The following is a 20,380-nucleotide window of genomic DNA, read 5'->3' on the forward strand; positions in this document are numbered from 1 at the left end:
GGCAGAGAGTAGAATTAACCCCCCCAACTCTTTCCTATTTCATTTTGAGGAGGGGAGGGATAGGGGAGGTCTCTTCCCAGTTTGTTCCACTCTATTTGTATGGTGACCAAAAGATGTATATTGCAGAGGTGTCTGCTAACGACAGAGATGCCTACAATACCCACTATTGTGGAACAACTGAATTTTTTTTTACATATTGAGCGCAATGTGATCCAAGATAGACATACAAAGAGGCTTTTTCAGAAATAGAGACGCTTTATTGTTACATATATGTTAGACTCAGAAATGTAATGCAGCCTCTCTCTTTGACAGAGTGGTATTTGGTGGATCAGAATGCGGGGGAGACTAAGTAGGCTGCTCCTATAGGATATTGATATCAGACATGGGCAGAGAGACTCTTTAACAGGATGCCCCTTAGTGGGTAATTGGATGAGCACTGGCACAAGTATTGGGGGGGGGGGGGGGGGGAGAAGAACTTGCAACTCATATATTTTCTTTTCCTTTTTTCACTTTATTTTTAAGCTGACATTGGACTTTATTGGTGCTCTATTGGATGTGCTGAAGTGTACCCCATTTCTCTTTTGTAAGTGACACTGTTTTGGGGGTCTGCATACCCCAGTTGAAGTGATTTTGTTTTGGGTTCTGTATATCACATTTCTAAGTGACAATGTTTTATGGGCTGCGTACCCTGATGTTGTTATGTAACAATCAATAATAAAATAAAAACAAATAGAAAAAAAAGGAGATCATTTAAAACATATGGAGATCACATGGAAAGTTTGTTTGGGCAATTAAAAGTGGGAAAAGAGTCTGAGAAAACTTCTCGTCATGCTTCAGAAAGCTGACTTGACAATTATAGGCTACGTGGGGAAGAACAAAAACTTCTGTGACAGGACGGAAATTAGAGATGCCATCTTATGACCATACAATGTACTTTTTATTTGCCTTTAGACATTTTCCTCTTTACTCGTGCTAAGCTTGTGGGTGATAAAAAGAACAGCAGGCTTGTTGTAGTTTTTGCAGAGCAGAGTAAAATATGATCTGAATATAGTGACCATGCATGGCCATGGTAGGTAACAAAAGATGGCTTGTATTTATATCAAGTGGAATAATATCCTATAAGCAATCAACAGTGCTGAATGTCTAACTGCTCCATGCTATAATCAACAGTAGGTTGAAAAATGACCAGTGCCTAACCTACTGACGAGTAAGAGGGAAACAATGTTTTGAACTTTTGACTTTAAGGCTTCATATCTCACCATCCACTGCATCTTCAAACTGAACATTCTCATACATATATTAGACTTGCTTTTATTTATCATATGATTAGTTATGCAGATTCTTGTCATGTAACTGCATTGTTACTGTTTTGCAAAGGGGCACATTTATTAAGATCGGCAACTTACATTTAGAGCATTTTCTATGCCTAAACCAGGCGTAGAAAATAGTAAATAAGATGGGCCTGGCCCCCTGCCCCGCCTAATTTTTTTAGACCTGGTGTGAGTGGGGTGAAGTCGCAGATTGTGCTGGAAAGGACGTTTGCGCTAGAATCTTCACCAGAAATACAACTAATATAAGCGTATTTCTGGTTAATAAATGTCCTGTCCCCCCGAAAATATTTTTACACGTTCTTACACATTTGAATTTTTGTGGCATTTTTTTCTAGCACTTTTTGCTCACATGGTGAAAGGGAAATCTAGCCTAGTTCCCCATAGCAACCAATCAATGCCAATTTATTGCACATGCCAATGCCCAAGGGGCCACTCGAGCCCTCCTCAGAGCCGCTGGCTTGGTACACAGTGATCTGATGCCCTCAGCATTAATTAAAGGGGTATTCTGGTTAGTTAAAGTTTTCCCCTATTCACAGTACTCTGCTATCTCTGAACCTCCCATAGAAATGAATGGCATGTGCTGACCAGCCGCTCTAGTCATATCAGGGGAGAAGGGGGTACGGGGGCCCCTGTTCTCGTAATCAGTGGAGGTCCCAGCGGTAGGACTCCCATCGATCTACTAGCTATCCCCTATCCTGTGGGCAACTAAGCCAGTTTTACTTTATAACAGTTTGATAAATGACCCCATTAGTCTAGTAAAGATCAGATCTATTTAGAGTGGATTAATATGGAGCATGGCCGTGGTTTTGTGGCCAAATGCACTGTCAAGACCAATGCTTTTTTCCTAGTGCAACACAAATAAAATACACCTGACATTATACAACTTGAACTTTGCAACTGCAAGCCTGCTTAGGAGAAGCACTTGACTGCGTGCCCCCTATATTGAGCATGCCCCTCTATGAATCTAAAAATGTGGTCCAAAAAGTCCCAAAGTCCTATTCAGCTACTGCCATTCTGGTGACATATGGGTTTAGAAAGGTCTTTCTGCGTTTTTAATATTGATGACCTATCCTCAGTATAGGTCATCAATATCTAATTGGCGAGGGGGCCGACAACCAGCACTGTCGCCAATCAACTGAAGAGGCGCCGCGGCCTCCTTGCAGCTTACCAAGCACAGTGCAGTCCATTGTATGTCGGCCATGCTTGGTATTGCAGCTCAGACCCATACACTTGAATGGGACTAAGCTGTGCCTAGACCATATGGCTAATGAACATGACAGGCCTAGAAACAGGCACTTCTCAAACAGGTTATTGATGGGAGTGCTGGCTGTTGGGCTATCACCCATCAAATATTGATTACCTACCCAAAGAATAGGTCATCAATATTAAACATCTGTAAAACCTCTTTAAAATTCCTCTACCTGGATTAAGAGTATGTGCAAATATTTTTTTTTTGGCAACGTTTTGGGCACAATTGGCGCCAGCTGCATTACAAAACATTGCAAATTTGCTTCATGGAAAGCGACAATAAAGCTGTTTACATGCAGTTTTTTGTGCTGTGTATGTGTGAATATATACAATGGGAGGATTTGATAAAGACTGGCGTTTCATAGACCAGTCGATCTAGATTGAGCTGGCGTAAGATGTGCCAAATTTATTAGGAGACGCATGCATATATTCTGGGTGCAATTTACGTCAGTTTTCTAGCATACTGTAAGCAACTGTTAAACCTCTGCTTAGAAAACTTGCAAGTGTGGCAAAATATGTCTTACACTAAAGGGCACCTTGTGCAAAAATGTGCAACTTTCACAAGTGTCTGTATTGTGTACGTCTGGTATTCTAATCATCAGATGCATATCATGCTGGTCCTGCATTATTTTCTAAGAACCCGAAGTACCCTGTAAACATGAGTAATGAACATACAATCAAATGAAGGTTTGTGATGTCTGCATTTTTTTTAAATCACTGCACAGTCACAAGAAATGCAAATCAGAAAACAAGGATAAAACAAGCGAGACAGGTCTTCATATGAAACACGCCAGACTGTACAGTCACGCACAGTAATAGGTAGCGAACACGGATGACAAGTGATTCATGTCTGCTCACTCAACGTCACCTCTCCTTCACTGCCCTACTGTCAGGGCTGTTAGGCAGGAGCTGTCATTAAGGGCCCTCAGGAGAGTTCAGGAGCTGTGTGGGATCTGAACACGAAACTGCTGGAAGAATAAGTAATGTTGAAGCCGGGCAGCAGGAAGCAGCAGGTACCTCACATCAGGCTGGCAATCTTTGGATGACTCACCAGTCTAGGCAAGCTGTGCTTCATAGAAACAGAAATGAAAGGAAATGGAAACCAGAACAAAAAGTGCAGAATTGGAACTGAAACCTTGAGTATTGAATGTACAATTAATTACGTTAATTACATTCATGCACTCTGCGTCACCAAACCTCACCACGTTACCTCAACTATTCCGTCATTCTAATTTATGAATACCAAATACGGCTTTCAAGTTCCTACGAATGCAAGCAGCAAAAAAAATATAAAAAAAATTATACCAATCACAGATGAAGACCGGGACAAAAGAAAGATGGAGAAAAAGTATGGCAGTGAATGAGCATTATGTAGCCCTTTCTTAGCTTCTTTTATGGAACTGCATTGGTTAAGCTCCATGAAATGATACCCATATCACAACTGGGGTGCGTCTGTGGGAGAGTGCTGGGGTTTTATTCAGATACTGCTTCACCTTTTGGAGAACCCTGTCGACCACCAAAGCTTTGCAAATGCAAATTTGGGTTTGGTGACTATGATCTACTGGTGAACGTTGAATACAGGTTTGGTAAACTAGAGTCAGGCAGGACTCTTAAACTAGACGTACACGTGAAAAAACGATTGTCTGAGGCACAGCTCCCCCACCCTCCATAATGTGATGTGGGCGAGCGTGCATAGGGAGAGGGAGAGATGAGCTTCTACTAGACATCCCTGGAAGCTTCTTATCTCCTAGAGCAGTGTTCCTCAACTCCAGTCATCAGGGCCCACCTGTTGGTCATGATTTGAGAATATCCCATATAATAAATACCTGTGGTAAGTCCTGATGCATTGACGCTAATTATATCACCTGCTGAATACTAAGGAAATCCTGAAAACATGATCAGCAGGCGGCAGGTGGGCTCTGAGGACTGGAGTTGACGAAAACTGTCCTGGAGGACAAAGAATTAGGTGCATTCAAACTCAACATATTCAAGATGTCTGCCCCCATGCACATAAGACTGTTGACTGCTCCAATTTAATAAATGTAATCATCGATACAGCCAGACTGTAAAATAATAAAAAGATAATACAAACTGTCACCAGTCACGTAGGTGCCATGTCCCTACTTTTAATAATATAATTTATTTTACTTCTAAGAAAAATAAATTAGCAGATAATAAATAGAATCTCATTTGTTGGTATATGGGGATTATTTGACCGCTAAAGCTATAAAGGCATGAATAACAAGGAAGGTTTATTGACCATTAAACCAGTGCAACACAGTAATACCTGTACTGCATTAAAGGGGTTGTCCCATTAAGACAACTTATCTCCTGGGATGTATCTGATTGGCGTGGGTCTGGCTGATCACGAGAATGGGAGCTTCATGCTGCCTGCTTGAATGGAAAGGAGCGGCAGACATACATATGACTCCTATTGCATAGCACATGGTATGGTTTGTCAGACCCCACTGTATTAAGAAGTGGAGTCCACTATGCCTTTCAGTACAGTGAAAAAAGGTATGCCAACACATACTGCTGAAATACATGCCAAAAAGTTAGTTTTGGCACACATAAGATCCTTTAAAGACTAAGGGGGTCATCTATTAAGACCAGTGTTTTAGACGCCGGTCTTAATAACCCCTGTGCTGGTGGTGGATTGCCAAATTTAAGTAGAGACGCTGGCCTCTACATAACTTCGGCGTATCCACTACCTATCGAAATCTATGCCAGCTCCCATAGTCAGAACATTTGAGATTGGCCTGGCAGGCCCGTCCGCCCACTCCACACCCCCTTTTTTTAGACCTGGAGCGAGCGGGGAAAAGTCACAGATTGCGGAGCAAATCACCTTTGTACCACAATCTGCAACAGATATACGCCAGAAAACTAGCATACAGTATATCAGTTATTAAATAAACCCCTCAATATAGCATTTCTGGCATACGTGTATACGTTTAGAGTAACGTACAAACGGGATGTGAGCATAATAAAACAATATGAAGTAATTCCTACCAAAATGCCACATCAATATTGCACTTTGTATAGTTCTTAGCTCCAGACGTCATCATTTCTAAGAGTCAGTAGCAAGGTCTAGAGATCCGGCCTTCACAAAAGATAAGTAACTTTGACACATATGGCTGGATTGCATGCCGAGACGCAATAATATAATAATGTGCAAAGAGCACACTGCCGAGTAATATAATTATATATGCCACACTAATGTGAGCTACTTCTAAATGCACATAATATATTACATTTACAGCCAGCATAACAGCACAACCCAAATATAGATCTGTAGCCCTCCTTGGCACAAGGTTGAATAGAATCAGTAATTTTGCTTTATGTCATGGTGTACTTTGAGACGTGATTCTCTTAAGTGATCTGATATTGAGCGCTGTGATTCACTTACTGGTCTCATATTTATACACAGTTACCTCCCAGTAGAGTAATATTGTATGTATTATTATGCTGTAATGACAGTAAAAAAAAAAAACTCTTAAGAAAGCTGAATATGAATAACACACAGGAGGGAGGGGGGCAGTATAGGGTCCGACGGGTTTGGACTTCCCCAGATACCTTGAAGATTTTTTAATTCTTGTTTTTAAAAAGATAATTATTTATTGGATTTTACTCACATCATACACATCAAATTCAGTAGATGACACCAGAATCACAGCTCCTGGGTCCACTTCATATACTAAGGTTGGAGTGTATAGCGGCGGAGGTGAAGTGGATCCAGGAGCAAGGATCAAGTGCCGTGATTTGGAGTCTGAATTTATACTGGGTTCTTCTAAACCTATGATGTTTCCATAGGTTTAGAAGGTCTGGTCTTAAGTCAGGTTATTAACATTGGGGTCTGTATTTGTTTAGGGATCTGGTCTGAGGTCTATGTTAGTTCAGTGGAAACTGTATTAATTTTTGGATATGGGGTCTGAATTTATGTAGGGGTGTTTTCTGACGTCTTATTTCATTTTGGGGTCTGATCTGAGGTTTAATGGTTTTACTGGCTGCATCTGACATCCTATGTGGTTCTCCTCTTCAGTTTCCACATCTTATTAGATGAAGAGGTTGTTTAGTGGCTATATTGGCCACCAAGGTGGACTAGGAATATGCCAGACAATGTGGAGGAAGTTGGCAGCAGGCAGTTCAGGAAGGTCCTCTCCCCCAGATAAACTTATAGGTGCAACCAGAATGTGATCACAACATGATGGCAAGCATGAACTGTGTGAAGCGGTGAGCTGGTGGGCCCCATTGCCAAGGGGGCTGGGCTGAGAAAAAGGGCACTGTTGGGCTTCTGGGTCCTGCAGCCTGCGGAAGCTGTGTTGCGGTGGAGGTGGTCGCAATGTGGTGCTGTGCTAAATTAGTGTAGCGACCCTGGAAATGGTGAGTGGGCCTATGCATTTTGATCAAATTGAATACTAAGAGCCTCAATGGCGATGTTAATATAAATTATGCTGAGAAACAATAGATCAGTGCATGGTATGTGGATGTGCGACCCACCACTTTTTTTCTTAACAGGCATCTTAATCGGCATAAAGAACTCTGTAAAGTTGACTTTTATCAATACAGTTTCAGTGATTTTAAAGAACACCTGTCAGCCAGATCAACCCTATCAAACAAGGGATACTGCTTGGTAGGGTTGATTAAAATGATACCTTTCTTGTGAAAATCGGTTGTGGAATTCCTGAGAAAGAAGACTTGTATTCTTTGTGCATATGAGGGTTTCAGTGCACCGATGGGTGGCCCCTTGGTGCACTTCAGCCTCTCAGCTTTCCAGTGCTGACCACACCCTTCAGTGCACTGGAACACTATATTTGCATAAAGAATAAAGTATTTTTTTTCAGGAACGATGCAACCAATTTCCACAAGATAGGTATCCTTTTAAACAGCAGGATCAACTCTAACAGCCAGTATACCAGGTTAAATAAAGTTGATTCTGCTGATCGGTGCTCTTTAAAGATTAAAAAGGAATGCTACAAACTTATTTGGATCTAAATCACCAAACCGTACAACTATTCATGAATGTTGATTTGGAGCCATATGTTCCTATGGGAGGGCTGAACCCCTAGAACAAAGTGCAGGAAGAGTTGTCATGTGACTGTTACATAAAGCAACAACTGCCATAAATTTGTGTCTTCTGAAGAACACCAAAAGGGATAGGGGGTAGTTCTGCTTAGGAGAGTAACGGAGGAAGTGAAGACAGCTGTCAAAAATAAGCATACCTCAAGGTGGTCAGAGGTTTCGCCACAAAAGACCCACTAGGGAATAGAAAGTGTCAGGTGCCAAGGACTGTCAGTTCACTGAATTGCGCTTCAATATCCTCCATCCATATGGCGTTCAGAGGTAGGGACTACTTAAACCATTTCCCCAAAAACGGAATACCTGCACTCTCATAAGTCAGAGGAAACGCAAACGATCATATATAATAAATGAATGTCCATGATGACAGAGAAAGGAAAGAATTCAAAATATACAATTCATCTTTCACTGTGTGCACTGATGAGGGACAGGAACCCAAAAACATTCCTGATAGTTGCCTGAAAATGAGTCTCCAAGCACTGCTGAGACTCTTTATTGAGAGCCAGAAACCTTCATCCCCCGTAAGCTATATCTAAGGCAGGTATGGCCAACCTGCAGCTCTTCAGCTGTTGTAAAACTTCAACTCCCACCATGACTTGCTGTAGACAGTCTGGGCATGCTGAGAGTTGTAGTTTTGCAACAGCTGGAGAGCCTCAGGTTGGCCATCTCTGATCTAAGATATCTCATTCAACCGTTCAGTACCCTGCTTCATACTGATGAGGGCCAAGAACTCTGAAACATTGTCGCCTACAAAAGGGATCTGATGCAAGCTAATTTGCATACTTTTTTTTCCCATGGAGCACTGTCTGAAAATAGGTTTCCGCACATCTGAATCAATGAGAGCTAGTACCACCCCACAAATTGAGTGTTTAGAAGCCTTTTACTCCCAGTTTTATTGTTCCACGTTCCCTCGTAAACTGCAGTAACACTCGTGAATTGTGACAGCCATTCTACTGTCAATTAAGAAGATGTGTTTAACACATATACCTATGTTTCTCCGAATATCACAGTAGAATGAGATAGAGATGTGATTGTTTCTTACCGGACTGCAAGCTTGTGACAGATGACCCCAGTGTCTGTAATCACTTCACTCAGCCTGAGCTCCAAGTGAACCTTCCCCTGAAATACAGAGTAACAATGAGATAAGAGGAAACCCAATCAAGAGGTTGGGCACACAATCTATATGTCTCTTGTGATACATCTCTCATTCCCATGTCTCTGCAGGGTTACCAATCAAGCATCTAGGAAGTCTGGGTGATCACCTCTGTTATACCGATTGTCACCTAGCTTTCAGAAATACAGTAATAACTAGGAAACAGCTAAAGAAATTATACAATAGCTTGGCATTAGAAGATGACTCAAGGGCACATATATCTTTATTAGGGCAAAAGTGTTAGGACACAAAGCCAATTGCTGGCTGCATGATCACTATTGTGCAACGCCAGCAAATAAGCCCTGCAGGAATAAGAGCATATATTATATCAGAATCATGCCTAGAGTTGCTTGTCAAACAAATGATACAATGGAGCAGCTTTAAGTAGGTATTCCATACTACTATCTAATCATATCATAAATGTTCTGCATAGAAGACAAGACAAGACATGGATGGGCACAACAAAAATAGAGGATAAAAGTGTCCTCAGAGACAGGTGAGGTTACATTACTCATTTCCTCAGGCCTCACATACCTCGTAACTTCAGAGGTATAACAAAAGGAGCTCACTTTGTGCCAACAGTACCAACACCTTCAGCAAAAACATCACCCATGTCCACTGTGGTAGGACTTTCCCATGTCCTGTATGATGGACATCAAGATATTGAGGGTCATTTTTATAAAAAATGGAAGTAATAGAAGCATGTAACTGCTATGATTTATTGCAATGCTTTCAGCTATTAATATACAGAACTCGTCATGAACAATTTTTGTGAATCTGGCGCAAATCAGCTTTACAAAATCAGCACCATTCTTGTAGACACAAAACCAGCAGCAACACTTTTCACAATTTGTGCCCAGTTGTGTCTGTGAAGGTTATCATTCATCCAGGTCATGGTATATCAGTTGTAATAAATCAGAGCAAATGAACTTGGATTTTCTCTTGAAGACATTTCGCTAGACAAATCTCAGGCATTAAATACTGGTGACTCATGGTTCAGTCAGCATAATCCATTTACCATAGCAGAAGGTCAAGAACCTCATGGAGGCAAGATGTTGAACGCAATTTGCAATTAATACAACTCATTCTAATTAAGAAAGCCAGATGATTAGTGAAACGCCAGTTATATGGCAAAAAGCTGCAGACATGTTTGTGACTTTAACACCATTTGCAACAATTTTTGTCACAAGTGCCGTTTCTCTGCTGCAAAGGTGGGGAGTCGCCAGCGCCCCCCGACATCTTTATCTTTTATAACAGTTTTCTGGCATAAAAATAGACGGAAATCTACGCCAGCTAGATGTTGACGTAGATTTAAATTTAGGCGCATGGACTGCCAGCGTCTGCGCCTCGTCATAAATTAGGCGCAGCACAAGACTATCATGGACAAGTGTAAAATGGTAGTTTATGATAAATTCTCTGATGTGCCCCACTGATTCACACAGGTACAGTACATTGAAATGAAATATCTATTTAATAACGATTTCTCTGGAATGTACACATTTTCACAGGCCAGGACTGTATCTGCGCTGGGAAATAGACAAATCTTCTGAGCAGAATGATTCCCACTACTAAATTTAGCCGGCTAGTCATCCAGACAATATAGGGTCTGTGAGGACAGTGACTACCAAGGATGTGATTTCACAAATGATGGGTGTAACTCGCACACAGAACTAAACATTCTCTTCTTGCTGGCCACATTTAAGAAAAATTACAGTTTATTACATCATAAACTGTTTATCCACATTTTCCTATCTTCATTATATGGCAAACTAAAATACGTGTAAGACACAGTTGCGACAATACGCATTTTTAACCCTCGCCCAAACGCAATTACATATCACCATTTGACAAATAGGTCAGTTCTTGGCTTAAAAATTAAATCATTTACCAGTACAGGGAACACAATTTTTTATTTTTTTTTTTAAACAGTGCTCCAAACCACTTGTCTACCTTAACACATCTAAAGGATTCTAGTTGCTAACTACCACTAGGGGGAGCTATGAAGCTTAGTGAAGACAGAACTATTATTTCAACGGGAGCTGTAGAAATCAGTCATTAGCTAACTGGTAGCTTTTTATTATCTAATGGCATAGTTATTTAAAGGAAAGCAGGAGATCTGTATGAAGGCTAGCTAGCACAGACAGATATTGCCAGCCTTAGCAAGTGGTTTCCTTTGGTTTTCAAACCAACTCTTAAAAGTCACTATGGAAATGCAGTGCAAGCTGCAGGCAGCATGTTATAGAGCAGGAGGAGCTGAGCAGATTGATATATAGTTTTATGGCAAAAGATTCAGTAAAGCTTGTAATTTACTCATTTAAATATCTGTTCTTTCTATGCATAGGAGTCATGTGGGCGGTCCTACTTGCTAACAGCTGTGTACGCTTAGTCATGCAGAGTTAGCCGTCAATCACTAATTAGGACCGCCCACATGACTCCTAAGTACAGAGAGAGCAGAGAGTTAAATGAATAAATTACAAGTTTTCCTGAACCCTTTCCTATAAACCTATATATTAATCTGCTCGGCTCCTCTTGCTCTATAACATGGCGCTTACAGATTAGATTTCATTTTCATGGCAACAGGTTCCTTTTATAGCTGCAATTTGCTGCTATGGGCATTTTTGTTTGCATTAGTCTCTATGGCAAGGCCCAGTCATCACCTATATTATGTCATCAATGTAGGATTATACAATCACTTGCACAGATAGGCAAAATTTCCTAATCTATGCCGCTTCTGCAACCAACCCAGGTCACATGACAATTTAGTATAGTTAGAGCCAAAATCTATGTGATTGGATTGATAACATAGGACTCCTTTTCTATCCATAAATGACATGGGAAATATTACCAAAGAGTCCTAATGATTTTTCAGTTGCAAGCTTTCGTTACTAATCACTTCCTTTAAGCCAGCTAAGGAAATGGATTCATGAACATATGCTGGAAGTCGTTTATGCGACAGACAATCCAGTTATAGCAGCACAGTACCTGATTAATGTCACTTATAGGCTCAAGTGCACCTTGTACATGGTAATGTGCTTGAAGCTTAATTCAGTTCCTGTGTAAACAGCATTCTTCACTGTGTCAAGTACCGCCCGCAGCTGAACCGCACAAGTCAACATCAATTTATTTCCCTCTTCTTGATTAGGGAATCTATTACTCATCAAGGACAGCTAAATTGCACTAAAACCACGCCAGCACTTTTTCTCTCCATTTACCATCACCTGGATGGGAACAGCATGAATGTGGTATTCCTGTGTGAGGGTCACCTTCACTGTATATGTAGAATATATGCTTAAAGGGAACCTGTCATCAACTTTATGCTGACCTCACTCAGGGCAGCATAAAATAGTGACAGAAATGCTGATCTCAGCGGTGTGTCACTCATGAGCTAAATGTAAGTGGTTGCTGAGAACCAGCATCATAATCTTTACAGCACAGGCCTTAATAAGAGTCAAATCTACCTGAGAAGAGTCCTGGTTATTCCTAATCTCCTGCTCTCTCACCCATCTGCTGATGATTGGCAGTTCTCTCCTAGAAAGAAAGCGAGAAAACTAGGTAGAAGACTGTCAGTCATCAGCAGGTGGGCAGGAGAGCAGGAAGTCATGAATAACCAGGACTCTTCTCAGGTGGCCGGGACTCTCTTCCAGGCCCAGTCTGCAATGATTGTGATGTTGGTTCTCAGCAACCACTTACATTTAACTTTTAAATGACAGACCCCTGAAATCAACTCACCTGTGTCTAATTTATGCTGCTGTTAGTATGGGTAGCATAAAGTTGATGACAGGTTCCCTTTAAAGCACATCAGCAGAAATTTACTCAAAATATATTGTAAAAAAATTGACCTCAAAGAAAACTATTAAAATATGTTTACAGATAAACTAAGGTCCTATGATTTATGGTAAAATGTAAGTGCAAAGGCCACCCTTGATCATTTCTAGAAACCAGCACTGCTCCCAACCTTGCTCTATACCGCAGCAGCAACATGTTCCGTTGACTTGCTGCAGCCCCTGTCATCAGGACATTCACTGGTAAGGCTTCTTTCACACTCGTGACCTAGTTCCAGCCTGCCGCAGCTCTCTGAATCTGGCATTGCCGGATGTTACCACAATGCCTGCTGGCCCCATTGACTACAATGGGGTCCTGTAGAGATCTGTCTGCTTCCTGTTCTCTGTCGGAACTATGCCACGAGTGTGAACCTAGCCTTAAACAGGCACAACGTCTGGTTGGTCTACTTCAGCTGAATATATTAATACCAATTAACTTAGTGAACCACTGCTTCACTCTGGAGAAAAAGTATTTTAAATTAATATGCAAATGAGAAATTAAGTGCACCATGGCCGAGCCCAAGCCACTCTGTGCGCTCTATCTCCTGCTTCCTCTGCCAGACCCTCACGCTCCTTCAGGTTCCTGCAAAGTCATCTTGCCTAGCTCTGCCAATCAAGAAGGAAAAGGAGGGACTGGCAGAAGAAGCAGGAGGAGCAAGGGTGCATAGAGTGGCTTGGGCATGCCCTTGGTGCACTTAAAATGGTTGTCTCAAGGTGTCTCAAGAGCCCCACAAGGTGGTGGCTGGAGGATACCGGTCTGGCCACCACCAAGCCGGATCCCCATATAAGTGAATGGGAGCGCATCGCCCATGACCGGCCACCACTCCCATTCACTTCTATGGGCTCGACGGAAATAGCCGAGCCAGTGCTCTGCTATTTTCAGCAGCCCCATAGAAAATGAATGGTGGATAGATGTGCATGCAAAGTGCATCCTCCTTCACTTTCGGGGCTCAGTTCTTGATATAGATGCGGGTCCCAGAATTGGCACCCGCATCTATAAGACAATGGGCACATATGCTAGCGATATGCCCCCATTGTCTGTCATGAGACAACCCCTTTAACTGTTCATTTGTATACAGATTCCAAGTAGAAGTAAGGGGCCACACATTACACCAATATAATTTTACAAATCACACATTTATGGCATATCTAATTGTTATGCCATCAAGAAACCTCATTTAGGAGAAAGAGGTTGCGTTGCTAGCTTTCACTTGCGCTGTCATGTAGGTGTTCCTTGATGTAGGGATGTTTTTCCTTTGTTTACTGATTCAAGTAACACAGAATCCACTAAACTAATACTATGGAGAGTAGCATGCATAGGACTGGCAAGCATGGATAGAAAGGAGAGGAAACTAGAAGGCTGGGAGACCAAAGACAGGTGAGCAGAAGTTTAAAAATGGTTGTAACTGCCTGACCATAAATAAAATAAAAAAGGAAAGCGGTGCAGCACAAATCGCTGTTCTAACAAGTGAAATTCTTTGCAGCATAAGGGAATATAATCAATTATGTGCACATGTGAATGTGATGATGGAACCACTGTTTGAGTTGTTGCACCTTAATCAGTGTGAGGAGACTTATAGGCCATACATGCTCCTCTGGAATTCTCGGAAGAAAGGAATGCAAATGAGCCATTAGCAAGCTCTGCCTCTAATGCCACCAAATGTAAGGCAGCTATCCTATAAGTCAAGGCCTATTTAAAGGGTCAAACATTGAGACATCACTTGGATATTAAATAAGCCAGCATCTCTTCTGCAGACAGCTGTTTCAGGGTGATTGCTCCTCATCAGTGCAGATTTGTTGCATGGTTATGTTATAGTCTTGGGCTACATGAACATGACATGAAAAACTGACATTTTTAACGGACATTTATTTCACTGGTGCCTTTCTGAGAAACAGTCGTTAAAAATGAACCCATTCAATTGTATGGGGGCAGTCTGTCAGTGAAAAACGGACAAGATAGATCATGTTTAATTTTTTTTTGACGTCCGTTCTTTACTGACCGTCAAAAAAAAATGCTGTGTGAATAACCCCATAGACTACCATTGGTCTTAAAACAGACTTGTGCTGGCCGTTACAAAAATGTACATCACATGTCTGTTTTTCACCATCGTGTGCATGTAGCCTTAACCTTTTCTTTTCAGCAAGGCACTCTGCCCATGTGCATTGTGTGCTGTATTTTACAATGTATATGTTGTTATATTGATTATTTAGTTATTTATTAATCCTTAATTATTATCCAGGTTATGTCTCAAGGCCTGTCTGAAAGGTCGGACATTGACTTAAAGGATAGCTACCTTTCATCTGGTGGCATTAGAGGCTGAGCTTGCTAAGAGTTACAGTGTTATATGAAGGTTGGCAGGCTCATGGTGGTTTTCCTTGGTTGGCGATGGGGAATGGCCCTGATGCCTTTACCATGGGGAGGGAGACTCGCAGCCTTCACCATAAGGGGACCCAGTGGCTTTATGCGGAATGCAAAAGCGTGGGGATGACGTGCTCTACAATTCTAGGAGGCAGAGTCAAAGGGGATACAGAGCAGCGTAGATGCTGCCTAAAGTGGTTGGGCATATACCTGTGGTGTGGAGCGAATCTCCTGTGAGATGAACAGATAGGCGAGACAGGAGTTGCCTCACTTAAAGATTAAGGGACTCTGATAACACTGTAGTAGACAAAGTGTCAAGGCAGGTGGCCACAGAGAAAAGTGGGCCTAAGAGACGTAAGAGTCATTCACTGTAAATAAGATGTTTTGGGAGACTGTTCTTGTTGTAGAGCAATGTTCATGTATAGTTCATCTCTAAGAAAACATTTCAGTGTGGGTAGTTGATTGTCAAGACCACAAAACCTGACTTGTTATTTGAGGCATGGCTTCCAACCGTTCCAGTGTATTTACACATGTATCATTTGGGTACAGATATGCTTTAACTTGAATTCTAGAAGAAATAAAGCTCTAAATCCATAAAGACTGCTTGCATCAAGACTTGATGCTATGAATACAAGTAAGAAAACCAGAATATGCACGCTATACATGAAATCACATAACCCTCTGTCTTCGTTACTACTGAACATAGTCTAGGGTGGCTTTTACGATGAAAAAATTAATGCTGCTAAATTATGTGCTCCTACATGTATTCAACTATTCATAGACATCACATATAACATGAAGGCACATTCTCATAAGGGTTTCAGATATGATGGGCAACAGTTTAAAAAGTTCCTTAAACCAAAGGAAATGCCTTGTTCCATTCCAGATTCTTTGTTACATGAAGAAGAATGTAACTTCTGTAAAGCAGTTTTTTCTTAATGTAAGTAGAATCTGGCAAGGAATATACTGTAGGGTTGGAAAAAAAGGCTCAATTATGAAGTGAAAGCTGGCAAATGTCCAAGTTCTAACGGCCATGCAGTAACTGAAAGTCTGGTGCGGAGAGCAGACACCACGAGGCCTCCATTACTCAGCTCTTATCTATATTGGCTGCAACATTAAAGAAAAGGAAAAGAAAGGAGTTCCCACAAACAAAACAGAAACCAAAAAGAAGCATTATCAAGAGGTCACCAATTCTCTGTGCAAAGATGCATACTATAAACAGGATACTATAGACAAGCACATATACCCAGTGCTGTGCATGTCTATTACTTTGTCAGTCATCTGATTAGTGACAGTGATAATATGTTGTAATAGTAATATGTTTTTCCTTAGAACTGTCCAATTATTCAGACTCCTACAAGATTACCCCTACCTTAAAGGGGAAACAACATGATAGTGATTGTTTATCTGTAAGGCCCGTTTTCCCGCACTCCATGGTGGTCATGTGACATGATGTCTCAGCTCCCTATACTGCTGACATTATGTCGACTTCCGAGGCATGGCAAGGCTTGTAAGGCTCTGTCCTATGTACACACAACAATGACCTTGCCTCTGAGGGCGGTGTTCTGCTCATTCTCCTGGACCCTGCCCTGTAGACATGATGTCAGCTATGATGTCTTAGGTCAGGTTTTTTCCTAATAGAGCTTCAAGCAGGCTTGTATCTGTGGTGTTCAAGCTGGGAGGGGATGGAGAGGCAGGAACCTGATGCTACAGACACTCCATTTGAGTCTTGCTCTGGGATGTAAGCACAGGGTGTGGGTCACAGATCCCTGGAGGAGTTAAAATGCACTCAAAACTTCATCACGATAGGTTGAATGCTGGTGTGATTTATTTTTGTGTAACAAGAAAACCCCTTTAATTGATGACCTATCCTTATGACCAAATCTATAGAGGTTCAACACTCAACAGGTCGGCTGATCAGCTGTTTGGGAGTAGCTTCGGCACCTAATATAGGAGCCAGAACTACATAGCTCCACCCATTGTGTAGCGGATGGAGCTGGTTTTTGCAGTGCTGCTCCTGTGGAAGTGAATAGGAGCAGCACTGCAGATTACCAGCTTTGTAGTTTCGGCACAAACGTCTGACACCAGGGCTACAAGGAAATAACTAGTTGGGTGTCAGACCTCGCCAACCTGATACTGATGGTCTATCCTGAAGATAGGCTATTAATATCAAAATTCTGGACAACCCCTTTAAAGAGAATGTGACCACCCCCCCCTCAACTATTGAAATGGCTGGATATCTGAAGAGACACAGATTCAGAATATGAAACTTTCTTTCTACTCACTTGCATTCCCCTCTTCCCCTCCAGCAAAAAAGTCCATGCACTGAAGTAGGAGTACTCTCCATTATATCCCAGAGTTTAGCAGACCCAGGGATGCATTAGCATACGGAGCACGAGCTCTTAGTGGGCTGAGTGAGGGGAAATGCAAAAATTACACATTCTAAATTTCCCGTGCTTCACTGCCTGGCATTGCTTACTACTATTTTTTTCTCTAAAAGTGTCAGGATCACAGTACATGTCTCCTGCAGCTAAGATCCTGGATGTCCCTTGCGTTTAAAAACCGGTCAGTGCGAAATCCGCTGCTAATCCTCAGTATGTCCTGTCCTTAAATCTGCACTGTTTTTATCTACTACATATGAATGGGGTATTGAAAACTCTATTGCCAAGCATTGTAATGTAATTTGAGGAACCTGCACTAAAATCTTCAAGAAATCAGCCACTTCTACATTTGGCTTCAAAGGGCCAAAGCACACGTTAACATTGTGACAGCTGATCAGCAGAAGACTTTTCCCCAAAAGCCGATGACAAATTGTTCACACAGTTGTTATAGTACATTAGCCATGATGCCCAGACAGTCGCTGAAAAGAGCAACAGCTGACTTAAGGAACACCGCCCGCCAATGTAATCCACTATATTTAAAGTATAAATATAGAAAGCAAATCTTCCACCTTGGTATATGGTCAGGACATCTGTAAAATCAAAGCCTTCTCATCCCGTGTATATACACTAACCGAATCACCGTACAATTATGGTCTATGGTAGATTAAGGTTTCCTACTATTTATACACATAGAACATTACAAAAAAGAACATGGCTTTCTAAAAGGCTGAAATTACATTTTGGCATAACACAATACGGTACAATATGGCTATTTCAGTACACTATGGAGAGTAAATTTGATGTTTCTACACCATAGTCATATTATGAAGGTGCCTAAGGGTAAAGTAAGTGAAACACAACACATTAACAGCCGCTTACAAGACAACGGCATTTCACAGATGGCCTTGTGTGTTCCTATATCTGATGTAATCACATTCTAATTCAACAGATGTATGGAAAAGTGGGGGAGATAACACTAAGTACTATTTGCCCCTCAATATACCTCCAAGTTGATGGTGAAGATGCTAATATAACAGAGAATTGCATTATCTGAAGTTCTCATATCTGCTGCACGATTGGAACCAAGACCAAAGAAGCCAACGGGATATCTAATTTCTTGTGGCTCACCAGCTATTCATCAGTAGGATAGTCTGTAGTACGGACCCTGCAGGTGGTTGGTCTATAGTTTGTCAAAGGCAAATTCAAGGAATTTAAAGGGGTTTTCCTAGTGTTTATACTGATCACCTATCCTTAGGACAGGTCATTAGTATCTGATCTGTGGAGGTCCGACTATTGGAGCATCCTTGCACGTTACGTTGGATAGCATCTGTGCTTGGCATTACAACACATGAATGGAACCGAGCTGCACCTGGCCATGTGACGGATGAATGTGACATCACTGGCCTAGGAAGAAGCCGCAGCGCTTACCGGAGTGCCACAACCTCTTGAAGCAGCCAATAGGTGGGGGTGCTGGAAGTTGGATAGGTCATCAGTATAAAACACCAGGAAACCCCTTTAACTCCTGTCTGCCTGGATTCCTCCAGCTTTTTGAGCATTTCGGAGTAGAAAATTGGACATAACATTTTAGAATTTGTACCCTTCAACCACTGGTGTCCTTTATTTTGCTAGTAAAATAAATGATCTAATACAGTATATTCAGTTAGTAAGTTGTTATGGCATGCTAACCTGTACTTCTGAATTTGCATCTACATGCTGGACTTGAAACCAGGTTTCTCTGTTGTTATATTTTTGCAGATCTTCCTTTAGTATTGCTACTTTACCTAGAAGAGAAAAAGAAGGATGATTGTAGTCATGTGTAAAAATGTAATGCATTCCTCTACAAGGCCAACGTCAGCTAACCTAACAAAAAAGTCTACAGGTCCTCTATAAGGCTACTTTCACACTTGTGGCAGCAGGGTCCGGCGGGGGGAACAGCCTGCCGGATACGTGCTAACGCTAGCCCACCGTGCTGCCGGAGGTCCGCTCTGGCCCCTTTCACTATAAGGTCCGGCAGCAGTATGGCAAACAAGCAGAGAGGCGGGCGGACAAGAGCTGCAGCATGCATGGTGGGCTATGGTTAGCTCAGATCCTGAAGGCTATTCCCCCGCCGGAACAGCCTGCCGGACCCTGCTGCCACAAGTGTCAAAGTATCCTAAGCCAAAATCAGAGCTCTGAAAGACTGCAGAAATGCCCAAAGGGCAGTGAGGACTTCTAATGAGCAGTTCCACCATGATCTGAACATTACATTGTGTTCGCTTTTTCACAGACAAAAGCTACATGCACACGACCGTATGTGTTTTGCGGATGTGCAGCAGATTTTCCACAGAGGAAAATCTGCAGGGGCAAAGCCCACAAGCTCCACACATTGCAGATTTTGCTGCAGATTTCAGTGTGGAAAGTGTGGGATTTGCCACAGATTTCACCCTTTGATATCTACACGTCCGGTTACTGTATGTGCAGATTTTGTTGCAGAATATATGTCTGCAGAGTGTGATTAAACTGATTAAAAATGTCATCCACTTTGCTCCTACCTGTAAATGCTGCAGGTTTTTCCACATTATTTCGCTGCAGAAAATCGGCACTATTTATGCCACATGTGGCTCAGATTTTATTAGCAGAAATTTCTGCAAAAAAGCAGTTCCATTCATCTGAATGGGGCTTGCAGAAAATCAGGATTCTTTCTGTCAAACAATCCTATTATATCCTACAGATAGTCATGCGGATTTCTCAAGTTTTTGTGTGCCAAATCCACACCAAAATCAGCATGGGTTATTTGCTGATTTTGTTGCAGATTTTCCTTGCATTGCAATAAAAATCCACACAAAAAATTGACATGCTGAAGACTTCAAAATTCGCACAAAGTCTACATGAGATCGGGCAAATCTCATTCCATTTGCTGCCACTGTATTAGGCCTCATGCACACTACCGATTGTGTGCATCCGCGGCCGTTGTTCCGTTTTTTTCCGCGGACCCATTGACTTTCAATGGGTCCGTGAAAAAAAAACAAAAA

The 20,380-nt window shown here is 41.8% G+C and overlaps 1 protein-coding gene across 1 annotated transcript in view; it reads right to left on the reverse strand.

Moving 5' to 3' along the window:
* The window catches only part of RASA3 (RAS p21 protein activator 3), a 228,394-nt gene that overhangs the window by 68,853 nt on the left and 139,161 nt on the right, over positions 1-20,380 (reverse strand). The window contains exons 4-5 of the mRNA XM_044286304.1: positions 19,056-19,150; positions 8,698-8,774 (exon numbers count right to left, since the gene is read on the reverse strand). Coding sequence (XP_044142239.1) covers positions 8,698-8,774; positions 19,056-19,150 — 172 coding nt within the window. The remainder of the gene's footprint in view (positions 1-8,697; positions 8,775-19,055; positions 19,151-20,380) is intronic.

This window comes from Bufo gargarizans, chromosome 3 (assembly GCF_014858855.1).
Source record: "Bufo gargarizans isolate SCDJY-AF-19 chromosome 3, ASM1485885v1, whole genome shotgun sequence".
NCBI classification, from domain to species: Eukaryota; Metazoa; Chordata; class Amphibia; order Anura; family Bufonidae; genus Bufo; species Bufo gargarizans.